The sequence below is a fragment of the Impatiens glandulifera genome, chromosome 2 (assembly GCF_907164915.1).
Source record: "Impatiens glandulifera chromosome 2, dImpGla2.1, whole genome shotgun sequence".
NCBI classification, from domain to species: domain Eukaryota; kingdom Viridiplantae; phylum Streptophyta; class Magnoliopsida; order Ericales; family Balsaminaceae; genus Impatiens; species Impatiens glandulifera.
In genome coordinates this window covers 58655592-58673479 of record NC_061863.1, presented here as the reverse complement: position 1 = coordinate 58673479, position 17888 = coordinate 58655592, and the positions used below count along the sequence as shown (strand labels likewise).

General features: G+C 27.8%; 3 protein-coding genes across 3 annotated transcripts; all 3 read right to left on the bottom strand.

Moving 5' to 3' along the window:
- Positions 1-4741: 4741 nt before the first annotated feature.
- LOC124926060 (40S ribosomal protein S15a-1) lies at positions 4742-6129 on the bottom strand. Its single transcript, XM_047466225.1, has 4 exons — positions 6010-6129; positions 5417-5563; positions 5179-5339; positions 4742-5072 (listed from the first exon to the last, which is right to left on the bottom strand). Exons 2-4 carry the CDS (start codon positions 5547-5549, stop codon positions 4974-4976), a joined length of 393 nt encoding a protein of 130 aa, XP_047322181.1. The 5' UTR covers positions 5550-5563; positions 6010-6129; the 3' UTR covers positions 4742-4973.
- A 1166-nt stretch (positions 6130-7295) lies between these two features.
- Positions 7296-9097, bottom strand: LOC124926204 (ACT domain-containing protein ACR9-like). The gene is made up of 6 exons (XM_047466390.1): positions 8894-9097; positions 8583-8807; positions 8372-8477; positions 7944-8301; positions 7569-7853; positions 7296-7497 (listed from the first exon to the last, which is right to left on the bottom strand). The coding sequence occupies exons 1-6, from the start codon at positions 9045-9047 to the stop codon at positions 7348-7350; spliced, it is 1278 nt and encodes a 425-aa protein (XP_047322346.1). The 5' UTR covers positions 9048-9097; the 3' UTR covers positions 7296-7347.
- A 2798-nt stretch (positions 9098-11895) lies between these two features.
- Positions 11896-16413, bottom strand: LOC124927612. Its single transcript, XM_047468060.1, has 10 exons — positions 16090-16413; positions 14326-14561; positions 14016-14232; positions 13723-13797; positions 13523-13612; positions 13344-13433; positions 13143-13244; positions 12789-13052; positions 12594-12725; positions 11896-12507 (listed from the first exon to the last, which is right to left on the bottom strand). Exons 1-10 carry the CDS (start codon positions 16379-16381, stop codon positions 12065-12067), a joined length of 1941 nt encoding a protein of 646 aa, XP_047324016.1. The 5' UTR covers positions 16382-16413; the 3' UTR covers positions 11896-12064.
- Between the last annotated feature and the right edge of the window lie 1475 nt (positions 16414-17888).

Below are 17888 nucleotides of genomic sequence, written 5' to 3'. Positions count from 1 at the left end.
TGGTGGTAGAAATTAGTAAAATCAATAAGTTGAATCAAATCTATCAATCAAATTAAAATTTGGTAACTTTTTTGTTTTAACTAATTTGTTACCCTACACAATTCATTGATGAAAGACATATTTTAAAATTTCTCATTTAGAAAAACATCAATTTTATAATGTTGGAGTTGGATCTCAAATAATGCATTTCGTGTTTCATGAAATTTCTAGTAATACTTTTCAGTCATAAATAAATTAGGTTAATTAAACGTGAGAAGTTAAATGAATTAGAAAACGTGAGAAGTTAAATTAATTAGGTTAAAGAAAATGTAAAAAGTTAAATTAATTAGGTTAAAGAAACGTAAAAAGTTAAATGAGTTAGGTTTTAAAGAAGTGATGGTTAACTATATAAATAAAAAAAAATGTGAAAGTTTAGTTGAATCGTTCACCGCAAAATTAGCTTAATCAAAAGTAAGTGATTGAAAAAAAATAAAATTTAAAAACAAATCTGTTAAAAAAATAATGATTAAATTAAAAAAAAAAAAAAAACATATATTATTTTAATATATATGTACATAACTTTTACTTTTTGTGAGCTTTAATCTTTGAATGAGATTCTTTCAAGATTGATAGACAATTCATGGCTTATTTGGTTTTGGTTTTGTTTGAATTTTGACTCCAAACCAATTATCATGTTTGTTTTGTGGCTGTTTATTTGAACTATTAGATGTTTCTATGTATACTAGCGCCCTTTGCATTTCTCTTAAGAAAATCCAACTTTAATAAATATATAATAATAGAAAGTAAATATAAATAATTTGTGCGTGTTGTAGGCTTATCTCTTTAAAAAGAAAAGGTTTGTTAGAGTATAATAATATATTATATACACTAATAATGCTGATTTGATGATCTGGATAAGACCCACACCGGTATACAGTTCCAATGTTGGAGGATCCACTTAATTAGATGCCATATTAAGGTATATACTAACTAGCATCATTCCCAAGTATACACTATTTCAGATATAATTCCTATCTTTTGGTTATTTGTGTGCCCATGATGTTATGTTATCTTAATTTTGGGCATCCCAATTTCAGAAGGAAAAGAATATCTGTTAAAAATCTTTAAATATTATTATCGATTCTTGAAACAGCTTTATAAATTTTAAATTTTAAATCTTAAATCGAAAGCGTGATTGAATCGGGTACTTACATCCATCATTGTTTATACCTCGATATATTCTCCAATTAACATTAGCCTTTCTCTATGAATATCGACTTCAAGACTTCAACACAATACCCAAGCTTTAGAGATTCTTCTAAGCCTTTTGTCTTCCTTAATTCTCAATTATGTCCGTTCTTAATAGACCCAATATGTTTAGAGACCTCTAAAGAAGTCTTATTTATATAAAGTCAAATAAAAATCGAACTTATTTGTATAAATATAAAATACATGGACAATATTTTATTTAATTTTATTAAAATGTCATTAAAAAGATTATTATAACCATACAATTCAATGTATAAATTTAATTATAATAAATTAAAATATATTAAATATCATAATAGAGAATAACCTAATACATATTCAATATGTGATTCTAAAGGTTGCAATCAAATAAAATAAGTTACATCTTAATGTAAATACATTTTATTTGTTACATAAAATTAATACTTGTAACAACTACTATTAGTAGTAAATTGATCTCTTTTAATTTTAGAATGTCAAATCATTTTAGGAGCAACAATTTTTAAAAGATTCGGACTCAAGAAAAAATGTTTAGAATAAATTATCAAACTCTCTATGAGATTGAAAGATAATTAACTAGTTGCTTTGATGGAATTGATTTACACCTTATAATCAACATTAAGATTAAATAACACAACAAATCTTCAAACTTTTATCTAAATTTCATCCTGAAATTGCAATATCAGTTCTTCATTAGATCAGATAAGAAGTTTAAATAAAAATGGTGTCAATAATTGATCCAAATCAGATCACACTAAGGAACAATAAGTACTTGAAATCCATTCAGCTTAGAAGTCTAATTCCATTTGACATGATTTAATACTAATTTATTAGTGGGTCGCCCATTCAAATAATTTTCTAATTAAACCACTCCCATATATTTTTTCTTATCATTTCTTACAAGTTCTTAATTTTTTTTCTTTATTTTTTTTATATTATTATTATTATTGGATATTGAGTCAGGATGTGCTAATTCTTAATTAGCCTCATGATTTATTTGTAACTTGTGGCTCAAAATTAAAGCATAATAATCAGGGTAGGAAGAGGGAAAAACTAGTGGCTCAATTACATTTTTGTTTATCAACTTTTTTATGTGGAGGAAAGTTTATGATTAGAGATTACGTAAGACCTAACTAATTACAAATAAACTGATTTCTTTAATTAATCTCATTTTAATTTACAAATATTTAGATGAGCTGGTTTATATAATCTTAAAAATGATTCATAAAATAATTTGAATTTCCAAACAATCTTCTAAGTTTCAGTTTTAACTTTCAGACCGAATATACAATTCTTGATCCACATGGTATATTACATGCACAACTGATATCATTAGACAATCAAAAATAATAAAAAAAAATCTATGGAAATTAATTAAAACTAATTTATTCAAGAATGTCGTATTTATTTAAAAGGCTGATCATATATATATGTTCCACATTTACTTTTATATTAAAAAAAATTTATTTATCGTTCGTCCAAATGAAAAGTGGAGGAGGCTCAAGTGAGAGTGAGATGAATAAAAATGTCAAACAATCAACAAAAATTCTTGTTAAACAATTAGTATTTTATTAAATTATTTTAAATTATAAAATAAATATTCTAAACAAAACATAGTTTATTAAACTCTTTTAAATATTATTATGATAATTTATAATAAAAATATTTTAATATTAACAATTTTAATTTATATATTATACATTTTTAATTAATAATGCCATTAATTAAATAAAATTATATATAATGCCATTATTTATTAATAAAAATTATACATAAAAAAAAACTAATGCCATTATTTATTTTAATTAATTGAATAAATATAACATATTTTATCTATATACAAATAAATATATAAATTTGATATATTTAACAAATTTTGTAACTAAAATATATAAGATATTCCATTTTTATAGACTAGTTTTATAAATATTTTAATATGATTTCCTTTTTTAAAATAATGTCATTATTTTTTTCTTCTGATATCAAGGTCAATAAATTAGTGAAACTAGTAATAGTTAATGTATATAATATAAATATTTTTAAATATATTAAAAATAATTAGTCAAAATTAGGTTGAATCAAACTATATTTAAACTATTTAATTTTTAATCTTGAATTAATTTTGATCTAAAATATTTAATTTTTATTTATTATAAATATAATTGAATTTTAGCTGCAGTTTACAAACATTATTTAAATTATAAATAATATATACAATAATATTTATGAATGATGACCATTATAACATCTTTCTTTTTTGCTAAATACAACATTGTAAAATAGTTTTGTTTTATTTTTGGACTGATTAAATAAGATCTTTTTAATATTTAATATTAATATCAAAATTTTAATTCTAAGTGGAAATTTAATCCACCACTTTTGGTCTTCTAGATATCTAAGACTTTTATCATTCTAGTTGTAGATATATGTATATGTGTACAATTAATAATCTTTTTTTATATTTATTTTATGTAAATAACTAATATAAAATAAGTAAATGTCTATCAAGTTTTAGATATAAATAATCTTAAACAATAAGGATGTATTCATCTTCTATGATATTACAACTTGTTATATATTCAATATAACATAATTAAACAATTGTTTGTTAAAATCTTAATATTGACATTGTTCAAGGAATAATAGTTGCTCGTTTACTTTATTGAGATGATAGAATATATTGATTTTTCAAGTTTTATAAATACAGTGAGAGATCTAAAACTGTTTATTATTATAACTTTTAATTAAAAATAAATAAAAAGAGACAAATTATGTAATTCCTATAAAAAAAAAAGTATAATAACTACAAACTAAATGAAAATATGCTAGATGTATGATTTATTATCGTTGTAAAACTAAACAATTCATAATAAAGAACTTTTAAAAAAAAAAAAAAAAATCATAGAACATAAAAAATTTAATTTTAATAAAATGAGTATTATTCATTCACAAATAACTTTTACATGATTAATTTAAAATTATACCTTATTTTAATAATATATAATTAACTTTAAAATATTTATAATTTTAATTTAAGATGATTGGAAATCAATATTAAAATTATAATGACAAAAAATCATGTCAATTTAATAAAGCTATTCCCAAAATTTAAATTACATTTCCCAAAAAACATTGGTCAGTTTGGTGACAAAATATAGTAATTATACAATTAAAAAAAACATCTTTAGGTTGGATTGCACTATAGGCAGAGGTCAGTTTGGTGACAAAATATAATAATTATGCATTAAAAAAAGATTAAATTCTTAAGTGACCTAGAAAATGTAAAGAAACTCATAAAAGTGTGACCCTATGATATGTGAAAGCTTTTCTTTATAATTGTGAGGCACTTTTGATAAAGTGTGACAGAAAATTATTTATTGAGTGGAAAATAATGCTATCTTCAATATTGTTTCAAACATTTTCATTTTTGCAACTCTCTACAATATCAACAAAGAAGACAACTTATATAAAATTCCTGACCAAACCAAAAACAAAATAAAAGAAAACAGCAATGTACTCAACTTGACACATGATCGATATAAAGACAATCTTTGGGCAAACTCAATAGTCAATAGAAATTTGAAAATGAAAATAAGGTTCGCATGCAACACATCAAAAACTTCTCTTAAGAGTATGAAAGTCTTACACTTTGTAAAAAGAAAAAAGAAACCCAAGCACTAAACTGGATTAACTTTTGATCTAAGCCCAGAAAATTAGCTATAATTCTTAACCCATTCATGAGAAGACTAATAGAAGAAACCAAGCACCTTACCACCAACATTCTTCCTCCTAGCCTCTTCGTGGTCCATAATTCCAGCTGAGGTGGTCAGTACAATGTAACCAAACTGCACAACAAACAAACAAACAAACAAACAAAACAATTTTTTCAATGATTTTCTTCACTATGTTTACAGAAGAATAAGAGGCAATTTGAAAGGGGTTAAAATGCACCTGTCTAGATGGCAACAATCTAGCAGTCCATCCCTCAATCTCCTTAACACCCACATCAAATCGAGGACTGATCACACCACATTTGTTCAATCTACCATTAAGTTCCACAACAATCTTTCCAGACCTGTGATCATCAACATACTCGAATTCTCCAATATATCCTAGTTGTCAATGTTAAAAGAAAATAATCAGGATAAGAACTGTAATTTGGTGATAAGTCAAGAAATACAAACAATACCATGTTTCTGCATCACAATGAGAAACTTGATGATGACTTTTGATGAAGGTCTGATCATGACCTGACGCTTTCCACGCTTCTCAGCATTATACATGCTCTTGAGGGCATCATTCAACACACTAACTCTCACCATCTTTGTTGATATCACTAAAACAAATAAACAAGATTCAAACTTCAAATTTGCTGCATTTTTTATAGGGGGGCAGATCTAGAATCTTAAGAGTAAAGGGTATTGCAAAAACGGATAATTTATAGATTACAAGCCCAGAAATGCATAAGAACAAGGACGATTTCATTCAGCACCGTCCTATCTCAACCCAATATCCATCATTATCGAATCAATTTAATGCAATACATCGTCAAAGGAAATAGAATCCAACAACAGTGTGCAATAGAAAATATAATTCAGAAAACTCCATGGGACCCCGAATAAACTGATATGTAAAAAGGATGAAGGCAGATCACATGTAGATGAAATTCAAGGGGTGGATGTGAGAAACAAATATTAGAATCTTATGTTGAGATAGAAGTAGAAGAAGAAGAAGAAGATATGGAAAACGAAGAACGAATATTCAGAGGGATTGATGGCTTACCACGGAAAAGGGGGATCAATAGAAGCGGCTCCAAGGATCTGTTGTTGCTTGCCTAGAGAGAGTATGCGCGCTATTAGGGTTTCAGTCAATGTAAGAGCCAAAATCACAAACCTTTATATGTCTCTCTTCTTAATGGTTTGGGCCATTATTATTTATTTATACCAAATATCACCAAGGCCCAAAATAAACAGGTCCTCATGGAAAACACGAGACACGACTCAGTTTATTTGTAAAAAAAAAAAATTAAGAATACATGTTTTTCATATTTTTTTATTTTCATTCACTTATAATTATAATGCATTATATAGTCAAATTCAAACAAAATTTCAATCATAAATAATTTTATTTTCTTAAACTTAATATTACTTGAGTTGGGCTTTAAATAATAATAAAAAATTTAAAAAACGAATAAATTAATATAGATTTTACTTTCTTTTTTTTTTAATTATAGAAACAAACAGTAAAAAAATTAAGAAATTAAAGGAGATATTTTAGATTTTTAACTTTTTTTTATTTGGTTGAAGTCCATCTGAGTCCTTTTAGATTTGAGAATCAAATTCATGATCTATTAAGAACTACTATTAGCATTTGAACTATCTTTTAAAAAAAATAATAATAATAATTTCAAATTATAACACACATTGTAAATGATATAAAAGAATAAAATAAAAGACATCTAAGATATATCACCCTACTCAAACATGCCACAAACATAATCAAGAATATCAAATATCAAAATGAAAAGTAGCTCTCCTAACCATATTCTAGGTCTTGCTCATTTCTGGAAAGATTAGAATGAATAGCCACTTCATTGTCACTCTTTCAAATACTTTCTCACAACACATGAGTTTATTCCTAATATGTTATAAAATTATATTTATAAATGTGATTTTATGACTCTCATATTATATTGCCTATGATATGAAGTCAAACACATGAACATTAATGAAGAGGAGAACTTGGTAGAGATGAGTTATTGTGAGAGACATTTTCATAATGAAGGCAAAATCATCCCCATTTCTTCTGTGACAGATATGGTCCTTTCAAACACAAAATATTGTTTGTTGTCTTTGCTTTGTAAATATTGTATATCTTTGCTTTGATTCAACCACTGGCATGAGCAGTCACAACTAATCCATACATTTTTGTTTTCAAATAAAACAAACAGAGCGGCTCTATAACATTTACAATTCCCATTATTGGCACAAATAAATGCAGTATATATAGCACATGAAAGAAGAAGCAACTTATAAGATACAACTATATATTATATATGATCCATAAGAAATCACCAAGAAAAAAGGATTCTACCCACCCATAACAAACCAAGAAAAACATTTAGCAAATCATAAGTGTTTTCCTCACTTTGTCAATAATCTCCACTCTCGACCGCTGCTGACTTGCTATTGGAAACCTAGGAATGTCATCCAAAAGGAATCTGTAAACTTCCCACTTACGATCGGACGTCGAATGCCTTACAACTTCAGCCTAAACACAATCAGAAAACAATTAATTAATATTAACACACAAAAGATCAACTTTTTTTCCACATTACTTACTGAAAAGATGCATATTCCAAGCAATTTCAATGCTAAGGTAACATCATAAAAAACACGAGGCCTTCCAAATCCAGAAACTTCAACTGGATTAGCCACCAGAAGAATGGTATCTGGGCCACGGCTTGCAATTGTAACCCGAAGCGGGTGAAGCATTTCCTCCTTCAACCGAGAACATAGAGCAGTAAGAATTTCAGGATCTACAATCTTTCCCCCATCTTTCTTTTGTATAAAAAGATCCACATTTCGACATCCATCCACTGTTGGTGATATTCTTCCATAGGCAATCTAAACAAAACAAAGCATAAAACAGAACTGTAACTGTAAGTAATTAAGTAGAACAAAACTGCAGGTAAAATCATGAGTTTAATTAATAACCTGGATATCACAGTCCTTGGAAGTCCTGAGGATATCATAAACAAGGCTCTTCTGATCTATACACTGTATTTGAAGCAAAGTATGTGAAGGACTCATGTGATTGTCAACTGTAATGCTCGCCTTCTTAACCTTCTTCATCTCCGAGCTCAGAGGATGAAGAGACCCCATTTCCTTACTCGAGAGCTCGCAGCTGAAAAGTTCTTCAGCAACTTCAGATGAAAAAGACATTAAAGCCCCTTGCTGATTCTCAAACTCAGGCCCCGACAATTGGAGTTCACAGCTGATGCAATGCTCTTTCAAAACTTGGGCCAAATGCCTGCACGTTTCGTCTCGTCTCTCTTCCGTGTGCAGAAGATCCCTGAAACAACAGTATATATTATCAAGGTTAAAAGAACATGTGTGTGTTTAAATACAGGACAAATACTCACATGGTATCTGTGATGAAGAAGAGATCCAAAACTTTGTCATCTGGGGTAGTAGTGACTTTTACTCTTTGGATGGTTAGGTCGAGCTTGGAAAGCACCTTAGTAACATCTGCAAGTCCATTTAGAAGAAACGAACCCCAATATATAAAGGATTAAAATTGATTGTAATTTAAGGTAGAAGAAAGAAACCCGGCCAGTAGTAGATATTAGTTACCGTGCAATAGACCTTTGCGATCAAGGCAAAAGACTTTTAACAAGTAGACTGGAGAAGCTTTGGCAAATCGTGGCGGCTGGTTAAAATGAAAAGACGACATTATTGACCAAGAAGGACACGCCGCTTGTAGCCTATGTTTCAAACTATCCCACTCAATTCTAGTCGAGCTTTCTTGTGGAACTGTCCACAGTACTATGTAACACCATTTCCCATCGGTTTGAAAATCTGCATTTGCAGATTCAAATTATCTCAGAAACAAAAACCCAGAAAGATTTATTATTAAAAACAGGGAAGTAGTAAACAACAAGAACCTCCACGAGTAATGCAGAGTCCGAATTCAAGAATGATTCTGCAGAGGTCGCAACCGAGTCCAGCTTTGTCTGGGCAGTTGGCTGTTATGAGAGTTGGGTCGCCGGGGGTTTTTCCAGGTTGGAAAAGAACGGCATCCTCCCATCGGATCCCCATCTCGAACGGAAAGATGATTTTCCGGCCGGCTAGGTTATCACTCTCTCTCTCTCTTAATAATTGATTGTGAAATGACGGGTAGCCGCAGCAGAAGAAGAAGAAGAAGGCCACTTGATGGATATAGCTGTCGGTTTAGTTTGTCGTGGACCCATCGCTTGTTGTCTCCACGTAGGATGCATTCATTCAGGGAAGAAGCACGTGTCCACTAATTACTCTCACTTACGCGCCGATCATTGTCCATATTTGCGTAATATTGCTTTTTTAAAAAAATTTATTAGTGTTTGTTTGATTGCAAGAATACGGTATGAATCAAACAGGCTTAATTGTAATTTTCTTTTCTTTTTTACTTCTTTATATATCATTACAATTAGCAATTTATCAAAAAATATCTAAGTAATTAATAGATTACAAAAATAGGTTGATCACTTGGGCTTGTTTGATTTAGTTTGAGTTTATTTGATAAACGATTAATATATGTTTAATAATATTTAGTTTATTTGAATCGCTAACCTCGAGTATGTTTTGTTTTAGTTTTTTTTATTTGTTCTATATTATTTAATTTACTTGTTAAATATTCAAATATATTTAATTTTATTTATACACATTTTATTAAAATTATCTTCAATATATGATGCAATAGCAATTTATTTATTTTATAAGTCAAATGACAATATATTATGAGCTTGATTGATACTTAGCATCTCATAAAATTAAGTCATATTTTTATTTTGAAAAAAATTGTTAGATGATTAAAATAGGTTTTTTTAAATAAAACAAAATTTGTGAATATAACAAAAAGGAATTGAGAAAAAACTAAAAAAAACTAATATAAGTTATGACATTTTTGTCTTAAGGTATTCAGTACAAAGAACAAAAGTTAAATACAATCAATGGACATTTTATTTATTAAAATTAGAAATAAACATCACAAATTAGGATATTATATATTTATATTTAAAAAAAAACCACTACGTGAGTTTTAGTTATTTAAATAACTAACAAAATCAAATATTATTTTACTCCTCCCATCTTCTTATTAATTAAAATATTAAAAAAAACATTTTAAATTATTATTTTATTTATATATATATATATATATATATATATATATTAATACCCTTAAATTATTTTAAAAAAAAAAAACATTTATACCTCCTTAAAATATTGTCATTTTTTCGTTTAAATTATTTCAATAACCCAAACTGAACCATACTTATATTATTTAAATATTTTAATTAATAAAGTAATTATTATAATCAAACAATGTCTTAATAATAATTTATAAAACTATTTTTAATATGGTTTACTATTTTATTATGGTAATATTTAATATTAATTATTTTAATAAAAATAAATTATTTTATTAAAAAGTATTATTTTGGACAGAAATTATTTTCAAATAATTATAAATAAAAAAATAAATAAAATAATGATTAATAATAGTTTTTGAAAAGGCAGAAAATTATTTTTAATTAAAAGATTTATAATATATTGATATATATATATATATAATAAAAAAATAATAATTTTAAATAAAAATATTTTTATATTTTAATTAATAAATTAAATAAGTTAATATATAAGAGATGAAAATAAAATAATTTAATATTTTTTTTTGTTATTTAAATAATTCAAAATTAAATAAAGTCAAAAATAAATAAATATATAAAATTAAATTAATAAAATAAGATTTAAAATGTCTCTTTTTTTACCTGAATTCCGTACAAACAGATTTGACTTTACATAGGATTCATGTTCAAGGAATTGATGTTTTTATTTTATTTATATTAAATTATTTATTTTATTAATTTAATATTTAAAAAATATTTTATTTTATATAAATTTTAAATATAACACTTTAACAATTTAACCTGTATACTATACAAAATTTATCAAACAAAGATTAAAATTTCATAACAATTAAATTCTAACTAGAACTATATGTTGCATCATTGAAGACATTTTACTCAATGGACGACACCACGAGTAACTTTGACACATTATTACACAATTGAGAACTATATGTTATCATTATTACATCAAATCAAATCATTGATATTTTTCTTGATTACTTTGACATGACACAAAATTCATTTCATTTCATTTCATACTAATTAAAAGAATTGTTTAAGTCAAACCATATCAAATACATGAAACAGAGCTAAGCATCAAAAGTAGACATCAATGGTAAGAAAAAATTCTCTTGTATTTAAGACCAATGTTTTTTAGATACATAAAACAAAAATTACGTTTATAAAATAATACTATCCAATTCAAGAAAATAAAGATTGAAAAGAATTATCTTTCTATCTACACCAGATTAATTAGGATTGAGACATTAGAAAAATGAGATAAGTATATTTAATTACCTTGTCCATTTGTTTCTATTATTTATATGTGCTATTTGTACCTGTGATGGATAAAATAGATAGTTTTTAAATTACAGTTCTAGTTAAATATTTTGTAATGATCATTTGAGAATATATTGAATAATTGTAACTTCAATAACTGAGTAAAATAACTTAACAAGATTTTGTAACATATTTTCTAGATGAAATAATAGTTGAGATTGTTTTCTTCATGTCATAATGTTTTGTCATTTATAATTACCAACATAACTTTCAAATCTATTTAATGATTTATATATATATATATTTTCAAATGTAATATGATATACCAAGATCTTCAATGGCTAATTTGATGAACATTGTTTAAATCCTTATGATTTGAGATGAAAAGTTAAAATTTCATTTAAACTTTTTAATGCCAAAATTATATGGGTGGGGGTAAAAAAAAAACAAAATAAATGAAACAAAAGAACTGGCATTACAGAAAATCCACACACAAATGAAGAAAAGTACAGAATTTGAAAATTGGGTACAGAAGTTTAACAATTCAACAACAAGAGTTCACATACAATGATTTGAGACTAAATTAAAGAAACCTGTCTATAATTAATTCATCAGTAAAGAGATAGTCAATGTTCATGTAAGAAGAATTAGTTGTAAATAACCTGATTATTTCTTCTCATTCACTCCTGCCATCACCCACATGTCGTTATGAAATGGCAATACGGTTATGGAACCATCGTCTGGAAATTCCAAGTTCGGGACTCGAGGATAGATGGCTATATTGTCATAAGATAGCGAAATTGTCTCACCTGATGCTTTGCTTTTTAGCACAATAAACGGATCCACAATGGGCTTATTCAAAGCCAACGTTGAAGAAATTGAAGAATTGGACTTTCCAGCATCATCTTTGCTTGATGACTCCAATTGATCTCCAACTTCTACATTCTCAGGATGAGATAGCTTCGCCCTCTTTACTTGGGCAACTGAATCTAGATCTGGCGTTTCAAGCAAATCTCTTTTCTTCATCGAACAGCCGCCAAGTTCCATCGACAATTGAGATAAATCTTGACCCTTCAAATTAGTCTCACACTCCAATGTTGCTTCTTTGTCTGAATGTAGATGCAAGATTAGACATGATCAACGAAAATACAACCAAGTGAATCAAGAATTCTAAAAACAATACAAGAAAAATTACCTTTGGATCCAACTATATCCATAGCCACATCTTTCTCTTCAGCAACCGCAGACTTGTAATTCGCAACAACTTCTCCAGCCATGGAAGAAATATTACCTTTGGATCCATCCAAATTCATAGCCACATCTTTCTCTGCAGCAACAGAAGACTTGTAATTATTCGTAACAACTTCTCCATCTACAGCAGAAATATTACCTTTGGATCCATCCAAATTCATAGTCACATCTTTCTCTTCGGCAACAGCAGCCTTGTAATTAATCGAAACAAGTTCTCCAGAGACAGCGGAAATATTACCGTTGGATCCATCCACATCCATAGCCACGTCTTTCTCTTCAGCAACAGCAGAACTGCCATCAATCAGATGAAAATTTCCAGCGAGAGCACATTTCAATACAAAAAGGGATTCATCTAGAGCCTCCTGAATATTAATTCCAGTACGTTTAAGCATTGAATTCCAGTCTGAGCAATGATGACAATTTCTCATTAAAGTGAAATATTATAACAGACTAAATTGTGTTCAAAATCCAATGGCAAAGCATAAAAAATTACTTTCATCGGAAAGTTCTTGGACTGACTTCCTCATTTGCCCACGTTCCACCCCTGTGGTGAGTTGAGGAGATACCACATCAGTCTTTTTGTCAGGCAGGTCAACTGTTATGCCATTATATTGACATATTTTTTAATGGTTAATGATGATGATAATAATAATAATAATAATATGTGCAGAGAAGAACAAGGGAGGAAAAATACCAGAGTTGGAAGATGATGGGATACTTTTGGTTAATTGCTGTTTGTTCAAAATTGGGCCAGGACTAGATCCCTTTGTTGTGTTCTGGTCAGCTAAGTCACCATGATATTGACATATTTTTAATGGTTAATGATAATAATAATAATAATATGTGCAGAGAAGAACAAGGAAGGAAAAATACCAGAGTTTGAAGATGATGGGATACTTTTGGTTAATTGCTGTTTGTCCAAAATTGGGCCAAGACTAGAACCCTTTGTTGTGTTCTGGTCAGCTAAGTCACCATGATATTGACATATTTTTAATGGTTAATGATAATAATAATAATATGTGCAGAGAAGAACAAGGGAGGAAAAATACCAGAGTTGGAAGATGATGGGATACCTTTGGTTAATTGCTGTTTGTCCAAAATTGGGCCAGGACTAGATCCCTTTGTTGTGTTCTGGTCAGCTAAGTCACCTGTAAAGTAACAACAACAAAGAATAAGAACTTATTCTGAATGATTCAATAAACTCATAATGTTTTCTTTCAAATGTTTAAAAATTTGTCTTTCAATTACATTACTTAAAATAAATATTAGCTTTAAACCAAGAAATGAACAATGTTCAAGCTTATGTGCTCTGTCTGATTTCAAAATGAGTATTGAATTTGATAAAAGAATATGACGTAAAAGAAACCTGTGTTCTTGACTTGTTGCATAGCAGTATATGCAACCTTGGCTGCACTACTCTCTGCCAACTTTTTAGTTGGGGCTGGTTGACCTTCAAAAGTCTTGTCTCCGATCTCTACGGAGGATGTATATAACTTCATGTGAATCTTGGTCACAAACTTTGGAAGTACACCACTTTTTCTAGTCAATTCAAGTAGAAGACTTTTGTACATTGCATTTTTTGCCTATAAAACATATAAGATTAAAAGAAGAGTAGAGAAGACAAATCAAACAATGGGAATCATTTAAACATAATAACTATACTAACTATTATTAACCTTCTGAATTTCTTCAGCTTTCATAAGCTTCTCACAAGCAACTGTGGCAACAGCAATTTCAGCCTCTTTTTCTGTGAGGTAATAGTTTTGATTCTCGTAAGTCTGCCCTCCAACTGTTACTTTCGATTTGAAGCGTTTAGATCCTCCTGGTATGCGTTCACTGGAATATAAAGGATTTGCAAGCCTCTTTCTGTTTGCATAATCTCTCAAAAGAGTTTTGTGCACATGCTGCCCATCTGTGAAAAAATATTATTACATTACTTACTCAAATGAACATTCAATTGAGACTCACTATTATAGTTGCATGGGATTAAGGTTTAAGGTTTAGCCTTCCACATAAATGATACAAATCTTTTCCATGAATAGCTTCTAACCCAATTGAGGCAAGGCGGCTGAAGCACTTAAAAGTTGCCTAGCACAATCCTCGGGGTAGAATCAATCCCAATATTCTATTTCTTAACTAAAATTATAAAACAACTCCACGATGGAATCAATTATGATTCAAAACAAGAACCTAAATTATGAGACAATAATTCAAGATTTATCATTCATAAAAGGATATTAAAAAATAAACGCTCCAAATCCCCTTCTTCCTTACTACAGCCGGACCTAGTTGAGATTTACCTGTTCTGTATCCGACTCATTTATTCTCACAACAAGATCGAAATTCATGTAGAGCTTAAAAATTGCTTAGGGCAGCCCAATTCTTGGGCTAGAATCAATCAAAATACTCAATTTATTAACTAAAACTAGAACAACTTCATGATGGAAATGGAATCAATTATGATTCAAAACAAGAACCTGAATTATGAGACAATAATTCAAGATTCATCATTCATAAAAAAAAAACGCTCCAAATACCTTTCTGCCTTACAGCGGCCAGACCTAGCTAGAGAAATAAAATGTGAGAAGAAAAATTGACCTTAATTGTATCCGACCCGTTTACTCTCACGACAAGATCCAAATCTCGATAGAGCGAATAGGAGACGGATGCAATCATTGTTATTTATATATATATAGATAACCTCAATTTCTTTTAAAAATTATAATTTTCATTATATAATTACACTTTGAATGTTTTACACAACTTTTTATTGAGAATCCAATTTTTTTTCCACTAAATTATTCTATAGGTTCTTGAGCTCTTACAAAAATAACCACCTAACACCAAAAATATTATTTTAAGAACAACCAAAAATCAACAATTCCCAATACAAACTATAACATTTGGAAAATATATATATACCATCCAAGATTGGGTTTACATTTTTCTTTTATAATTTTGTTTGAAAAAATATATATATATATATATATATATTCAAATATCTCTGAAATAATATTCTAAATGTACCCTGTAAATAATAATAATAATAATAATAAATCGATCCTTGAATTTTGAATTAATTCGTAATTAAAACCCATCCACAATCCGATTCTTTGACAGAGATTCTTACGAAACCCTTGTTTTTTCCCCTTCCCTTGCCCCATACTTGATACAAGAGTACCAAGAAACCCTATATATCTGCTCATATAGGTTGCTTAAAAACAGTATAAAAAGCTAATCTTATTACTACTAAGGAGTTTTAAGACCGATTATGGAGAATCGACGATTCTGAAACAGTTTCAAGCTTAAACAGTGCGATTATGGAGAATCTAACGATTCTGAAACAGTTTCAAGCTTAAACAATGCGATTGAAATCCAAAACGTTATCAAACCGTTTAGGAAACAAATAACTCATATAAATATACATATCTGAAACGTACCGGAGGATAAATGGGCCAAGTTCGGAACAACTTCTCCAGACTGCTGCGTCGGCGGAGGAGGATTCGGATTGATGATCTGCGGAGCTGATAGATGATCATAAGCAGCTTTAGCCGCTTTGTTATGCGCTTCCTTGGTAGAAGAACTCTGTTCGGCTGAATGGAAGGTGGTACCATTCACAGTTACCGTAGCATTGTATCTAGATCCGTGATCGGGGCCCTCCTTGACGGTGGAATACACAGGTTGATCCCATTGATTCCGGAGACAGAGTCGGTGAACCTCCGATTTGTACATGATTTCTTCTTCGTTTTGTATGCTCACGAGATCGGTGCCGTCTCGTCGGTCTCCTTTGGAAGAAGAAAACTGAATATAGAGAGGGGAGAATGAAAATGTGTATGAATGTATTTGAGAGAGATGGAGAGAGAGACGGTAAGCGGGCGGAGAGAAAAAGACCAGAATATGAAACGTGAGTCTTAGGGGTTTATGCATTTTGTAGGACTACTTATAGAATTCATTTGACCTCTTTTACATTAATTTTTTTGCTATATTAATAAAATAATTTATAATTTTATTGAATATATAATAAAAAAGGAAAATTATATATTCAAATTAAATTAGAAATTCTTATCATTATTATTACTAATTATATATATTATTATTATTATTCATCATAGGGTGCAAGAAGGTGAAGGATAATGAATGACAAACTATGGCTTAGCTTAAGTGTTGGTGTGTTTGTTTTGTTATTTATATATTTGAAAAAAATTGTTTGAGGATAAATTATGTTTTATTTATTTAAAAAATTTAGTATAAAATTTTAAAACATAAAGCACACTTTAATATTGTGTTTGCATATGTACACACTATCGAATCTATGTAGGGGTTTGAGTGGGTTTTAGCCCACTCCGAAAATATATATATATATATATATATTTATATATATTTATATTTATAAATATATATATATATATATTTATTTATATTTATATATATATATATTTATATATTTATATTTTTATATATATTTATATATATATATATATTTATATATATATATATATAAATATATATATATATATAAATATATATAAAAATATAAATATAAATATATATATATATATAAATATATATATATATATTTATATATAAATATAAATATATATATATATTTATATATAAATATAAATATATATATATAAATATATATATATATATTTATATATAAATATATATATATATAAATATATATTTATATATATTTATATATATATATTTATATATATATATATATTTATATTTATATATATATATTTATATTTATATATATTTTTATATTTTTATATATATTTATATATGTATATATTTATATTTACGGTAAAAATATGACATCACACTTAATTTCTTAAAAAAATTTGATATAATTCTTTTTTTTATTTAATTATTAAAAAATGGTAAAATTTATTTTTATATACTTGTTTTTTTTTTAATTTTTCCGTTATTATTTTAAGTCTACCCTAAATTTTTTTCAAGTCCACCCAAGTTCGAAATCCTGGATCTGTCCATGCATGTACGTAACTTATCACCTTATGAAAAATCAACTATGAATTAAATATAAGTGTTTATAGAAACACGGTTAACACCGTAGTGAGATTGAAGACGCAATCGAGAATTAACACTCAACACTGAATTAACTACGAGATAAAAAATTAACACTGAATTAACCACGTAGTGAAATCGAACAATAAATTTGACACTTTAATAACGTGCTTGCATGTAATTATCATATTATGAAAAATAAATA